Source organism: Narcine bancroftii, chromosome 1 (assembly GCF_036971445.1).
Source record: "Narcine bancroftii isolate sNarBan1 chromosome 1, sNarBan1.hap1, whole genome shotgun sequence".
Taxonomy (NCBI): domain Eukaryota; kingdom Metazoa; phylum Chordata; class Chondrichthyes; order Torpediniformes; family Narcinidae; genus Narcine; species Narcine bancroftii.
In genome coordinates, this window is record NC_091469.1 from 291,592,866 (window position 1) to 291,608,394 (window position 15,529).

Below are 15,529 nucleotides of genomic sequence, written 5' to 3' on the forward strand. Positions count from 1 at the left end.
AGGGATAAAGGGCAACTCAGGAGGGGAAGGGGAGAATGGGGTTAAAGAAGATAGAAATAGGAGAATAAGGAAAATGTTCGATGTTGTAGGAATGTTGTCTTATAAAGAGTTGAAAATAAGAAAACAGAAATGGAAAAGGAGGAAAGGTAATGATGGAAAAACGGAAAGAGAAGATAAACAAAATATAAAATGGCTACGCTGAACTATATGACTTTAAATATTAATGGATACATAACCAAATTAAAAGGAAGAAACTACTAAATTTACTGAAAAAGGAAAAAATTGATATAGCATTTGTCCAAGAAACACACTTAACTGAATTGGAGCACAAGAAAGTAAAGAGAGATTGGGTAGGACATGTAACAGCAGCATCGTATAATTCAAAAGCAAGAGGAGTGGCTATATTAATTAGCAAAAATGTGCCATTTAAAATAGAAGAGGAAATAATAGATCCAGCAGGGAGATATGTTATGATAAAATGTCAGATATATTCGGAGTTTTGGAATCTACTTAATATATATTCACCTAACGAAGAAGATCAAAAGTTTATGCAAGATATCTTTTTGAAGGTAGCTAATACGCAAGGGAACATACTAATAGGAGGGGATTTCAACCTGAATTTGGATCCAAATATGGATAAAACGGGGAAAAAAAGTAACAGGAAGAACAAAGTAACCAAATTTATAAATAAATCAATGCAAGAAATGAAACTTTTGGATATATGGAGGAAACAAAACCCAAAAGAAAAGGAATACTCATACTACTCGACTAGACATAAAACGTACTCAAGAATAGACCTATTTTTGTTATCAGCTAGTATGCAGGATAGAGTAAGAAAAACAGGATATAAAGCGAGAATGCTATCGGACCATTCACCCTTAATACTGACAGTAAAGCTAGAGGACATCCCTCCAAGAATGTATAGATGGAGATTAAACCCCATGCTACTTAAAAGACAAGATTTTAGAGAATTTATTGAAAAACAATTAAAAATGTATTTTGAAGTAAATACGGAATCAGTGGAAGATAAGTTTATACTATGGGACGCAATGAAAGCATTCATTAGAGGGCAAATAATAAGTTACGTAACCAAGATGAAGAAGGACTATAATCAGGAAACAGAGCAGTTGGAAAGGGAAATAGTAAACATAGAAAAAAAATTAGCATTGAAGGAAGATACAACTAAAAGAAGAGAATTGGCGGATAAAAAAATAAAATATGAAACATTACAAACATATAAGGTAGAGAAGAATATAATGAAGACAAAACAGAAATATTATGAACTAGGTGAAAAAACGCACAAAATCCTAGCATGGCAGCTTAAGACAGAGCAAACTAAGAAAATGGTACTGGCAACAAGGAAAAAAGACAAACAAATTACATATAATCCAAAAGAAATTAAGGAAAACTTTAGAGAATTCTATGAACAATTATACCAAACTGAAAACGAAGGGAAAGAAGGGAAAATAGATGAATTTTTGACTAAAATTGAACTACCAAAACTACAAATAGAGGAACAAAATAAATTAACAGAACCATTTGGAACAGTAGAAATACAAGAGATAATAAAAAATTTACCAAATAATAAGACACCAGGAGAGGATGGATTTCCAATAGAATTCTACAAAACATTTAAAGACTTATTAATACCGCCCCTCCTGGATGTAATCAACCAGATTGATGAGACACAAAACTTACCAGATTCATGTAAAACAGCAATAATTACAGTAATACTAAAAGAAGGGAAAGATCCACTCTCACCAGATAAACCAGATAGACCAATATCTTTGCTAAACACAGATTATAAGATAATAGCTAAACTATTAGCAAACAGATTAGCAGAACAGGTACCGAAAATGGTAAATTTAGACCAAACTGGATTTATCAAAAAAAGACGCACAACAGACAATATTTGTAAATTTATTAACTTAATTCATGCAGTAGAAGGAAATAAAGCACCTACAGTAGCAGTTGCTTTAGACGCAGAGAAGGCCTTCGACAGAGTAGAATGGAATTATTTGTTCAAAGTATTGCAAAAATTCAGTTTACCGGAGAAGTAGATTAATTGGATTAAAGCATTATATAAGGGACCGTTAGCGAAAGTGACAGTAAATGGACATGTATCAAAGCAATTTAACTTAAGCAGGTCAACGCGGCAGGGATGCGCTAGCTATAAAACCACTAGCAGAATTGATAAGAATAGATAATAATATAAAAGGAATAAAAATAAAAGACAGGGAATATAAAATCAGTCTATTTGCGGATGATGTTATAGTGTACTTAACAGAACCAGAACTATCAATAAAAGAATTATATAAGAAATTGAAGGAATATGGAGAAGTGTCGGGTTACAAGATAAACGTAAATAAAAGTGAAGCAATGCCTATGAATAATGCGGATTTCTCAAAATTTAAGAAGGAATCTCCATTCAGATGGCAAATGCAGGCAATAAGATACCTAGGGGTACAAATAAACAAAAATCTAGGCCAATTATATAAACTCAATTACAATCCACTAATGAAAAAATTACAGGACGATTTAGAGCATTGGAAAGATCTACCACTAACACTGAAAGGAAGGATAAACTGTATTAAAATGAACATTTTTCCAAGGATACTATACTTATTTCAGGCATTGCCAATACAACTGACAGAAAAATTCATCGAAGAGTTAAAGAAAATAAAAAGGAAATTTTTATGGAGAGGGGGGAAACCGAGGATAGCACTAGATAAATTAACAGAATGGTATAAACAAGGAGGCTTACAATTGCCAAACTTCAAAAATTATTATAGAGCCGCACAATTAAGATACCTATCAGATTTTTATCAAACAAGGGAAAAACCAGACTGGACAAGATTAGAATTAGATAAAATAGGGGAAAAGATACCTGAACACATATTATATAAATGGGACGAAAAATTGGTACAACATAGAACTTCTCCAGTATTACATCATCTCCTCAATATTTGGAAGAAGATTCATGTAGAAAGAAATAAAACAAATTATCAATTACCAAAACTAATATTGACGCAAAATAAGCTACTCCCTTTTACAATAGATAACCTTTCCTTTAGAGAATGGGAGAAAAAAGGGATCAAAAGAATAGAAAATTGTTTTTCAGGAAGTAGATTCTTATCCTTTGAACAAATGAGAAGTAAGTACAATATAACTGGAGATACAGCGCTGGCATATTACCAACTGAGATCCTACTTGAAAGATAAATTAGGAAGCAATTTGAGTTTACCAGAGGGAAGTAACCTTGAATATGTGATTACAGATACAATGTTAATCAAAAGATTTATAACAAATATGTATATTAAACTGCAAGAAAAGGAGAAAGAGGAAACAAATGGTAAAACTAAACAAAAATGGGAACAAGATTTAAATATAAAGATAAAAAAGGAAACATGGGAGAAATTATGTTCTGGAACGATGAGAAATACAATAAATACGAGGCTACGTATGATACAATATAATTGGTTACACAGACTATACATTACACCGCAAAAGTTAAATAAATGGGACCCAACAGTATCTGATAGATGTTTTCGATGTAAAAAAGAAATGGGAACAACAATTCATGGAATCTGGACATGTGAGAGAGTAGAAAAATTTTCGGATGATCTCAATCAGATATTAAATAAAATAACAGAAAACAATATACCAAAGAATCCAGAGATCGTTCTCCTAAGCAACATAAAAAACAAAGAATTTGGAATTGATTTGGAGGATGCACAAAAAAGATTTGTTAAGATAGCCCTAGCCGTAGCAAAAAAAATGTATTATGTCAACCTGGAAATTGGAAGATAATCTGAAAATACAACAATGGTATATAGAAATGAATAAATGTATTCCATTAGAAAAAATAACATATAATTTAAGAAATAATATTGAAATATTCGAACAAGTATGGGAGCCTTACATTAAATACAATAGCGAAAACCTACCGGGGACAAACATACAAACATTACCTAAGTTGATGGAAGGAGAAGGAAAGAAAAGAATGGACTCAGTAGAATTTCTGGTGTATTTTTGTTGAATGACAACATTGACTGACTGGCTTAATGCAACCTAGATTGTATACCTAAAATGGATGGGGGGGGGTGGGGGGGTGGCTTGGGAGGAGGGAGGGGGGGGGGAGAAAAAGTCACTGTATATGTGTGAAAAAGAACAAGTGTATATCATGGCTAATGTGATTTATGGTGTGAAAAATAAAAAATTTAAAAAAAAAGAGTTTTAAATAGGAGAATAAGGAAAATGTTTGATGTTTTAGAAATGTTGTCTTATAAAGTGTTCAAAACAAGAAAGCAGAAATGGATAAGAAGGAAAGGTGATGATGGAGAAACGGAAAGGGAAGATAAACAAAGTATGAAATGGCTACGCTGAACTATATGACTTTAAATATTAACAGAATACATAACCAAATTAAAAGGAAGAAACTGTTAAATTTACTGAAAAAAGAAAAAATTGATATAGCATTTGTGCAAGAAACACATTTAACTGAATTGGAGCACAAGAAATTAAAGTGAGATTGGATAGGACACGTAACAGCAGCGTCGTATAATTCAAAATCAAGAGGAGTAGCTATATTAATTAGTAAAAATGTGCCAATTAAATTAGAAGAGGAAATAATAGATCCAGCAGGGAGATATGTAATGATAAAATGTCAGATATATTCGGAGTTTTGGAATCTATTCAATGTATATTCACCTAACGAAGAAGATCAAAAGTTTATGCAAGATATTTTTTTGAAGATAGCAGATACGCAAGGGGACATATTAATAGGAGGGGATTTCAACCTGAATTTGGATTCAAATATGGACAAAACTGGGAAAAAAATTAACAGAAAGAACAAAGTAACCAAATTTATAATTAAATCAATGCAAGAAATGCAACTTTTGGATATATGGAGCAAGCAACACCCAAATGAAAAGGAATATTCATATTACTCGGGTAGACATAAAACATACTCAAGAATAGACCTATTTTTGTTATCAGCTTGTATTCAAGATAGAGTAAGAAAAACAGAATATAAAGCTAGAATATTATCGGACCATTCACCCTTAATATTGACAATAGAGTTAGAGGACATCCCTCCAAGAATGTATAGATGGAGATTAAACTCCATGCTACTTAAAAGGCAGGATTTTAGAGAATTCATTGAAAGACAAATTAAAATGTACTTTGAAATAAATACGGAATCAGTGAAAGATAAGTTTATACTATGGGATGCATTGAAAGCGTTCATTAGAGGGCAAATAACAAGTTATGTAACCAAGATGAAAAAGGACTATTATCAGGAAACAGAGCAGTTGGAAAGGGAAATAGTAAATATAGAAAAAGAATTAGCAATGAAGGAAGATACAACTAAAAGAAGAGAATTGGCAGATAAAAAAATAAAATATGAAACATTACAAAAAAATAAGGTGTAGAAGAACATAATGAAGACAAAACAGAAATATTATGAATTAGGGGAAAAAACGCACAAAATTCTAGCATGGCAGCTTAAGACAGAACAAGCTAAGAAAATGGTATTGGCATCAAGGAAAAAAGACAAACAAATCACATATAATCCAACGGAGATCAAGGAAAACTTTAGAGAATTCTATGAACATTTATACCAAACTGAAAACGAAGGGAAAGAAGGGAAAATAGATGAATTTTTAACTAAAATTGAACTACCAAAATTACAAATAGAGGAACAAAATAAATTAACAGAACCATTTGAAATAGTAGAAATACAAGAGATAATAAAAAAATTACCAAATAATAAAACACCAGTAGAGGATGGATTCCCAATGGAATTCTATAAAACATTTAAAGATTTATTAATTCCTCCCCTCCTGGAAGTAATCAACCAGATTGATAAAACACAAAGCTTCCCAGATTCATGTAAAACAGCAATAATTACAGTAATACGAATGCAAGGGAAAGATCCACTTGCACCAGCGTCATATAGTCCAATATCATTACTTAACACAGATTATAAGATAATAGCTAAACTATTAGCAAACAGATTAGCAGAGTATGTACCTAAAATGGTAAATCTAGACCAAACTGTATTTATTTAAAAAAGACGCACAACAGACAATATTTGTAAATTTATTAACTTAATTCATGCAGTAGAAGGGAGTAAAGCGCCAACAGTAGCAGTTGCTTTAGACGCAGAGAAGGCCTTCGACAGAGTAGAATGGAATTATTTATTCAAAGTATTGCAAAAATTCAGTTTACCAGAGAAGTATATTAATTGGATTAAAGCATTATATAAGGGGCCATTGGCGAAAGTGACAGTAAATGGATATATATCAAAGCAATTTAACTTAAGCAGATCACCAATGCAGGGATGCCCATTATCACCCTTATTGTTCACCTTAGCTATAGAACCACTAGCAGAATTGATAAGAACAGAAAATAATATAAAAGGGATAAAAATAAAAGACAAGGAATATAAAATCAGTTTATTTGCGGATGATGTTATAGTATACTTAACAGAACCAGAACTATCAATAAAAGAATTATATAAGAAATTGAAGGAATATGGAGAAGTGTCGGGTTACAAGATTAACATAAATAAGAGTGAAGCAATGCCAATGAATAATGTGGATTTCTCAAAATTTAAGAAGGAATCACCATTCAGATGGCAAATGCAAGCAATAAGATACCTAGGTATACAAATAAATAAAAATCTCGACCATCTATATAAACTCAATTATTATCCACTAATGAAAAAATTGCAGGACGATTTAGAGCATTGGAAAGATTTACCATTAACACTAATACGAAGGATAAACTGTATTAAAATGAACATTTTCCCAAGGATATTATACCTATTTCAGGCATTGCCAATACACTTGACAGAGAAATTCTTCAAAGAGTTAAAGAAAATAATAAGGAAATTTTTATGGAAAGGGGGGAAACCGAGGATAGCACTAGATAAATTAACAGAATAGTATAAACAAGGAGGCTTACAACTGCCAAACTTTAAAAATTATTATAGAGCCGCACAATTAAGATAACTATCAGATTTTTATCAAACAAGGGAAAAGCCAGATTGGACTAGATTAGAATTGGATAAAATAGGGGAAAAGACACCTGAACACCTATTATATAAATGGGATGAAAAATTGGTACAACGTAGGAGTTCTCCAGTATTACATCATCTACTCAATATTTGGAAAATGATTCATGTAGAAAGGAATAAAACAAATTACAAATTACCAAAACTAATATTGACGCAAAATAAGTTACTCCCTTTTACAATAGATAACCTTTCCTTTAGAGAATGGGAGAAAAAAGGGATCAAAAGAATAGAAAATTGTTTTTCAGGAAGTAGATTATTATCCTTTGAACAAATGAAAGATAAATACAATATAACTCAAGATACAGTGCTGGCATATTACCAATTGAGATCCTACTTGAAGAACAAATTAGGAAGCAGTCTGAGGTTACCAGAGGGAAGTAACTTTGAATATGTGATTACAGATACAATGATAATCAAAAGATTTATAACAAATATGTATATTAAACTGCAAGAAAAGGAGAATGAGGAAACAAATGGTAAAACTAAACAAAAATGGGAACAAGATTTAAATATAAAGATAAAAAAGGAAACATGGGAGAAATTATGTTCTGGAACGATGAGAAATACAATAAATACAAGGTTACGTATGATACAATATAACTGGATACACAGGCTATACATCACACCTCAAAAGTTAAATAAATGGGACCCAACAGTATCAGACAGATGTTTTCGCTGTAAAAAGAAAACGGGAACAACAATTCATGCAATTTGGACATGTGAGAAAGTGAAAAAATTTTGGGAAGATCTAAACCAAATGTTAAATAAAATTACAGAAAACAATATACCAAAAAATCCAGAGATCTTCCTCCTAAGTAACATAAAAAACAAAGAATTTGGAATTGATTTGGATGGTGCCCAAAAAAGATTTGTTAAGATAGCTCTAGCCATAGCAAAAAAATATATTATGTCAACCTGGAAATTGGAAGATAATTTGAAAATACAACAATGGTATATAGAAATGAATAAATGTATTCCATTAGAAAAAATAACATATAGTTTAAGAAATAATATTGAAATATTTGAACAAATATGGGAGCCTTACATGAAACACAATAGAGAAAACCTACCGGGGACATTCACTACCTAAATTAACGGAAGGAGAAGGAAATGAAAAGAATTGACTCAGTGGAATTTCTTGTTTATTTTTATTGAATGACAACATTGTTTGACTGGTTTAATGTATCTTAGATTTTGTACTTTAAATGGATGGGGGGGGAGGTAGGGAGGGTGGGATGGGAGGAGGGAGGGGGGAGAAAATGACACTGTATATATTTGAAAAGGAAAATGTATGTATCATGGTTAATGTGGTTTATGGTGTGAAAAATAAAAAAAATTTAAAAATTAAAAAAAAAATTATTGCAGCTGAAAATCTTGCAACAGCATGTCATGCAGCACCATGACGAGTGAAATAGAGTTCAGAATTTAGGTAGAAATACAGCAGGTCTTGCAGCCTGCATAGGAGGTAAAGATACAATACCAATGTTTTGGGCTTGAGCCCTTTTTCAAGGTACGAGTTAAAAGCAGGCCGGTGTCTGAATTAAAAGGCTGGAGAGAAGAGAAGAAAGGGCAGGGGGAGGAGTTCAGACCAACAGAAAAAAAGCATTAATTGGATATGATAAGGGGACAGGAGGGAGAATGCTCATACCTTGATGAAGGGTTCAAGCCTGAAACATTTGTTATGTATCTTTATCTTTGCCATATAAAGTACACTCTTTGACATAATGAATTTCTCCAGTATTGTGTTTTTGCACCACTCTTTAGAAGTTGACTTCACGATATTACAGTTTTTGTCCCTACTGCATTCTTGCAGAAGAATGGGCTGTTTCACTAGTGTTCCACTACCAAACTGGCATAATAACTTGGAGCAAGATTAGAATAACATCTTGGTGAGGCAGTGAACTAAGATGGGGTAATTTATAGACCAAAACAGCAGGGATTGGTAATGATTTAGATGAGAATGCAGATGACAGTAAAATTGGTGGTATTGCGAACAATGAAGAAGGTTATAATAGGTTTGTAATAGGATCTAGATCGGGGGTGGGAAACTATGCCCCACGGGCCACTTGTGGCCCACGATCTAAATTTATCTGGCCTATAACACAATGCTCAGCAATTAGCTACATTTTTTAAAAACTTGGTTAACATTGTCTTGTGAAAAACAGGACACAAGAAGGCCATTCAACTGCTTGAGCCAACTCTGTCATTCAACTACAATGGTTCATCCATACGGCAACCTCAGTCAGGCAGCTTGGTTCCACATCCTGAATCACAAAATCAACCTCAAGTTTTCAACTTTTAATTCACTCCTAGGATTCAAACAGTCTGCAGTTTGCTTCTCTGGACAGGATAGGAGTCTCCTCTGCCATTCTAATCATCCCACTCAGCCCCACTCCCCGGCTTTCTACCCGTAACCCTGACTAATCAAATACCTGTCAATCTCTGCCTTAAATACACCCAATGATCTGGTGGCAACAAGTTCCACATGCTCACCACCCTCTTACTAAAGAAATCTTTCCTCATCTCTGTTTTAAATTGACATCCTTTTATCTTGAAATTATGCTGCAGGAGCTGTATTTGGCGTATAACAGTATTTCAGATGTTAGTCCAGTGTGCATGCTGGAGCAGCTGGAGGTATTGGACCTGGAAGGCAACAACATAGAAGATATTGTCCAGATCCACTACATTGCCCTGTGCAATGAGCTGAATACTCTCACACTGGAAGGAAACCCCTTGTGCTTTCGAAAAAAAACAGGGGCCCCAGAGGTAAAAAGAGTAAATGCATTTTTACTGAGTGTGTTTGAGGTTTTAATTCATTAAATTTTATAATCACCTAATTTGAGGGCTACAGTGATGTAGAGATTATATTACTGGATGACAATCCAGAGACTGATGATCTGATGAGTTCAAACTCAACATTACACTTCGGGATTTGAAGTTTCTTTAATGAAATAAATGTTGAATAAAAATTACCAATAAAGTACACGTGGATAAATACTTGAGGGAGAAAACAAAAATCAGTCATAAACTAGTATAATTAAGGGACAAAGAGAATACCAGATTGTGGTAAATCCTCACTGGTTGGGAGAAGGAAATTCACCAACCTTGCCTCTTCTGGCCTTTCTGTGACTCCAGACACACAGCAACATGGTTAACTCTTAACTACCCTGGAAACAGCCAAGTGGATCATCTGGTTTTGGAGTAATTACAGATGGGCAATAAATGTTGGTCTTGTAAATGATGACTGGAACAGATCTTCCTGCAAAGGAAAGACATAGATTTACTTTCTCCTTTGTGATATTTTCTTTTCAAATGGTGAAAAAAATAGTAAAAGATGTTAAGATATAATGAACTCTTCGAGCTTTTAACTGATTGAGGGAATGTTGTGGTTAAGAACGTCGAGCATTAAAGCACAATAAAGGCCTTTCAGCCCACAAATTGTGTTGACATATGTCAACCTACTCCTGATTCCAATCTCGTGCTACTGTAGATGTGCACATTAAAGTTGTGAGAAGCTCTATATATTCTGGAATAAACTTCAATGGGGAACATGTAAGGCTTTTGTAAGAACATATTGGACTAATTAATTCAATCACATTAGAAAGGAGATTCTGATAATATGAATATACTTATGAATATCATTTATCTAAAACAAAAAAGTTACCAATTAATTTTAAAAGATAAAACAATTTTTTGTTTCTCATTATTTCCCACACTAGAAGCTGCTCAACTCCCTTTCACTGCTAACCAGTAACCAATCTGTGTGCTCTTGCACACAGCATTACTACCATCCCGTGTCACATGTAATTTATTGACTCACTTCTTTTGTTTTAATACAAGTTCACCAGAAATGGGAAAGAATTCTCACTGCATTCTTTCTGTCACCATCTTTGCGCACTGAGGTAATGCCATTAGATTCAGTCAGTGGTTCTGAATGGAGTTGTTGGAAGCGTCAGTGTTCAAGAGTCCTTTCTCTGCCCATGTAACGGAGGGTTGGATCTCTGTAGAGACAAGAGTGTGGTGCATTTCCTGCCTCAGTGTAGACCCACTGTAGACCCATTGTAGAGATGGGAGCACAGGGCATCTCCTGCCCCAGTGTAGAGAAGGAGGCATGGAGTATCTTTCCCATTGTAGAGATGGTGGCATGAGGCATCTCGTGCCCCAGTGTAAATCCAGTATAGAGTTGGGGGGAGTGGGACATCTCCTACCCCAGTGTAGAGATTGGGGTGTGGGGCATATGTCCCAGTGTAGAGATGGATTGTGGGTCCTCTGCTGCCCTAGTATAGAGATGGAGTATGGAGTACCTTCTGCCTCAATGTACAGATGGGGGTGTGGGACATCTCCTACCCCAGTGTAGATAGGGGCATGTGGCATCTCCTGCCACAGTATAGACCCAGTTTAGAGATGGGATCAAGGGGCATCTCCTGCTGCAGCATGGACCCAATTTTGATATCAGTGGATTGGGAAATATCAAAATTTCCAGCTGTGAGTACTGTTCATGGACAAAGTTTCTCTTCCAGTGCTTTTGTGATGACGAGTATCATTGAGGAATTCCCTTAGTTTTTTCTTTATTTATTTTCATGTTTTGTCCTATCCTCACAGGTTTATAATCCTTTCTATGGATGTATTATCCCTTCTGCTAAGATTCCAGTCTCACCTGAGTTTATATTATATAACCATAGAACATTGCAGCACGGCAACAGACCCTTCAGTCCATCTTGTCTGTGCCAAACTATTATTCTGCTTGTCCAATTGATCTGCACCCAATCAATATCCCTCCATACCTCTCCCATCCAGGTATCTGTCCCAATTTTTATACAATTTCAAATTGAGCTCACATTCACCACTTCATTTGGCAACTTGTTCCACACTCCCACCACTTTCTTTGTGAAGAGGTTTCCCCTAATGTTCCCCCTAAACCTTTCCGCTTTCATCTTTAACCCATGTCCTCTAGTTTTTGTCTCATCTACCCTCAGTGGAAAAAGCCTGCTTGCATTTACTCTATCTATAACCCTCATTTGTATGCCTCTGTGAAATCTCCCCTCATTCCCTGATGTTACAGGGACTAAAGTCCTAACCTGTTTAACCTTTCCCTAACTCAGATCCTCAAATCCTGGCAACATCCTTGACAATGTTCTCTACACTCTTTCTATAGTATTGTTATTTCCTGAGCATATGTGCATACAATATTCCAAATTTGACTTCACCATAGCATCCTAACTCCTCTACTCTACACTTTTGATTTATAAAGGCCAACATGGCAAAAGCTCTTTTTACCACCCTATCCACCTGCGACACCACTTTCAGGGAATTATGTACAGGTGCCTAACCTTTTATTGGGGATTCCAAAAAATGGCAACCTCCAAAAACCACACTTTTTTCAGTAGATGGCATCTGCTCATCAAAAATGGAGTTTGGCACCAAACGCAACCTGACGTGACCTTCACTCAACTCCAGTGTATCCTGTCACTAATTAGTGGTCTCATTACTTTATAAGTACCCTATCCATCCAGCATGACCCTCATTCAATAGGTGGTTTTAAAGGGACTGCCATTTTAAAATGATACCGAAATCCAGAAGATTCCGAACAACGGCAGATGTCCACTCCCGACAATCACGGATCCTCCACTCCACCTCCAATCTTTGTATCATTTACCACATTATCACCAGCGTGTTGATCTAGATGACAAACGACAATGGACCCAGCATCAATCCTGAGGCACACCACTAGTCACAGGGCTCCACTTCGAGAGGCAATCATGTACATCGAGTAGGATAGCACTTTCCTGTTCCATTGCTCACACCAGCATCCCATGAAATGGTGTGCTTCCGTTCCATCCAACACTTCTGTTACGTGCCAATTTCAAAACTACCAAGACCAAAGAGCCTGGAGCAAAAAACAGAACCCTGGCGGACTTAGCAGGTCAAGCAGCATCTGTTATGGCAAAAGGTTTGAGTCTAGTCAAAGCCATCAGGACTGAGACAGAAAATCGACAATGTATCACAGTGCCAAGGGCAGGTTGGTGATAGGTGGAAGATGAAGAGGGGATGATGGGCAGATGGAACTAAGTGGGGGAGGGAGCTAGGACAAAGGCTGGTTGGTGATAGGTGGAACAAGATGGAGAGGGGATGAAGGGCAGATGGAGGCAGCAGTGGGGAAGGTACAATCAGAGCAACTGATAATTAGAGGCTCAAAGCAGTAATTTTTTCCAAAAATTGGTCGAATACCCCTTATCCGAAATGCATGGGACCAGAAGTGTTTCTGATTTTGGAACAATATGTTTAGGGTAACTAAGCAGCACACTGGCATCAGCAGAATATCTGTATCAGCTGGTAAATAACAACAACAAATAACGGCAGGCTTTCTGTCTCCACCTATGATGCTGTGTTTTGATCAAAAGGTTACAATAAGCTGGATTTTATTTTTTCAATCCAATAATGTTGCTGGTCATGTTGCACTCAAATGTGGCATTTTAGGTAGAGATAAATTTCAGATTTCACATGAAAATAATGTTTTGTACTTACCAAAAAAAACCTTTATCTCTGCTTTCAAAAGAAGGTAAATGCAGTACCAAATACTAGAAATTCTGCAGGATGGCTTTTTAAAATGTTTCCTCCAGAGTTGTCTGCCCCATTAAGAATGGTTTTTGACTGGCGGTGACAATGGTTAGTAACAAACTGGTGCCAACAGACCATCAGAGCCCCACATGGCCAAGTGAAGTTAGGTGTGCAATTTTCCACTTGTGGCATCATGTCAGCGCTCAAAAGGTTTCAGGTTTTGTAGCATTTTGGATTTTAAGATAAGGGGTACTTGACCTGTAGCTGCCTTTGCTCTACACCAGCTAATCCCTCCCTGTAACTCTGTACTTTTGTACTATCTTATTTATTGTACTACATATGAGGTGCCTAACTGATATACTTGCAAAACAATCTCTATCACTGCATCTTGTTTCATATGACAATAACCTTAAAATTGAGTCAAGCAAGAAAATCTGCTAACACTGGGGTCAAGTGCAATACACAAGTAGAGAAACTCAGCAGGTCACACAGCATCCATAGGAGGTAAAGGTAGCCACCATTTGGGGCCTAAGCCTTTAATCAGGAACTATTTCTGACCAAGAACCCAACTTCTCTTGAACTTGAATTTTAAAATGCCAGAAAACTTTTATATAACTCTTCCTTTGCTAAATCCTTGTGCACTGGGAAGATAAGCCAACCAACAATGTCCTCACCCATTATTGAGGCCCTAATTACTGTCCACAGGTCCACAGTATTCACCTGCCTAACACCAGCCTTGGGTCTGCCTGAGAAGACCCGGAAGGACGAGGCTAATAGGTTTGCTGATGAATCCTGAGTTTTGGTTTTCTGTGTGTGTGCCTAGTCAATGAAGACACCGTCTGGTGCTGTATCAGTATCTGTGTGAGCAGCTGCCTCTGATTATGGATTGACTCTTCTTAACCACTTGGGCAACTGCTCTTAGCCTGGCAAGAAAGTCAGAGTCACAGAGAGTGCCAACTAGCGACCACCGAGTTAAGTTGCTCCCATGATGATGCTGTGTTTTGTTTTATCTTCCCCACATTCCGATCAACTCCTCCACATTCTACTACTCATCCACACACTCAAGCAGTTTACTGTGGCCAATTAACATCCAATGATTTAGGGTGAAGGGGAGTCAAAGATAATTGGAGACCTTTCTCTGCTGTCCTCACTCGTGTGGACACACCAACTACCAGATTAAGTACGCAAATGCTTTATACATACCTCCTCATGGACTGCTCCTGCTTTCTCCTGATCATAATGCTTTGTTTCCCACAATCCACTCAACCCCATCACTACACCAGCAGTCCTGTTCAGACCAGGTTGGGCAGAATAGGCTTGTTTCCCTTGGAGCTTAGAGAATGAAGGTGCGATGGGAACATCTCTCCAACAAGAGTGAACAGATGTTTTGACAAAACATCAACACTTTCTTTCCTTCCATAAATGTTGAGTTCCCCTATCAGTTTGATTTTTATTTGCACCAGATTTCAGTGTCTGCAGACTCCAGTCTCCCTAGAATTATTGGAAGTCTGGTGTGTGCATTGGTATTTGCAGCTTTGGCAGCATTGTATCAATGATATGCAAGTGTAGATTTAGGAGATTTTCTGGCAACCTTAGAGGCAATTAAAACAAATTTTACATCCAGAGCCTTAGGAGGTCAAGAACCTAGAGTTGGAAAGGATGGTGAAAGCAAAAAGATTCAATATATTGAAGTTAATACATTTAAGTGCTGGAGAAGCTCAGCAGGTCTTGCAGCATCCATAGGAGGCAGAGTTAACAACTCTAGCAGTAGGCATTTCTCATATCAGTCCTGTGGGTAAACAAGAAAATCTGCAGACACTGGGGTCAAATGCAGCACCCCATACCCATACAAATTTCCTAAGGATGCTTCATGACCTGCTGAGTTTCTCC

The 15,529-nt window shown here is 36.2% G+C and overlaps 1 protein-coding gene across 5 annotated transcripts in view; it reads left to right on the forward strand.

Annotated features, from left to right (window-relative positions):
* Window positions 1-15,529, forward strand: part of lrrc56 (leucine rich repeat containing 56) — a 162,305-nt gene that overhangs the window by 109,492 nt on the left and 37,284 nt on the right. For all 5 annotated transcript variants that reach the window (XM_069904041.1, XM_069904033.1, XM_069904049.1 and 2 more), the window contains one exon: window positions 9,650-9,847. In XM_069904041.1, coding sequence (XP_069760142.1) covers window positions 9,650-9,847 — 198 coding nt within the window. The remainder of the gene's footprint in view (window positions 1-9,649; window positions 9,848-15,529) is intronic.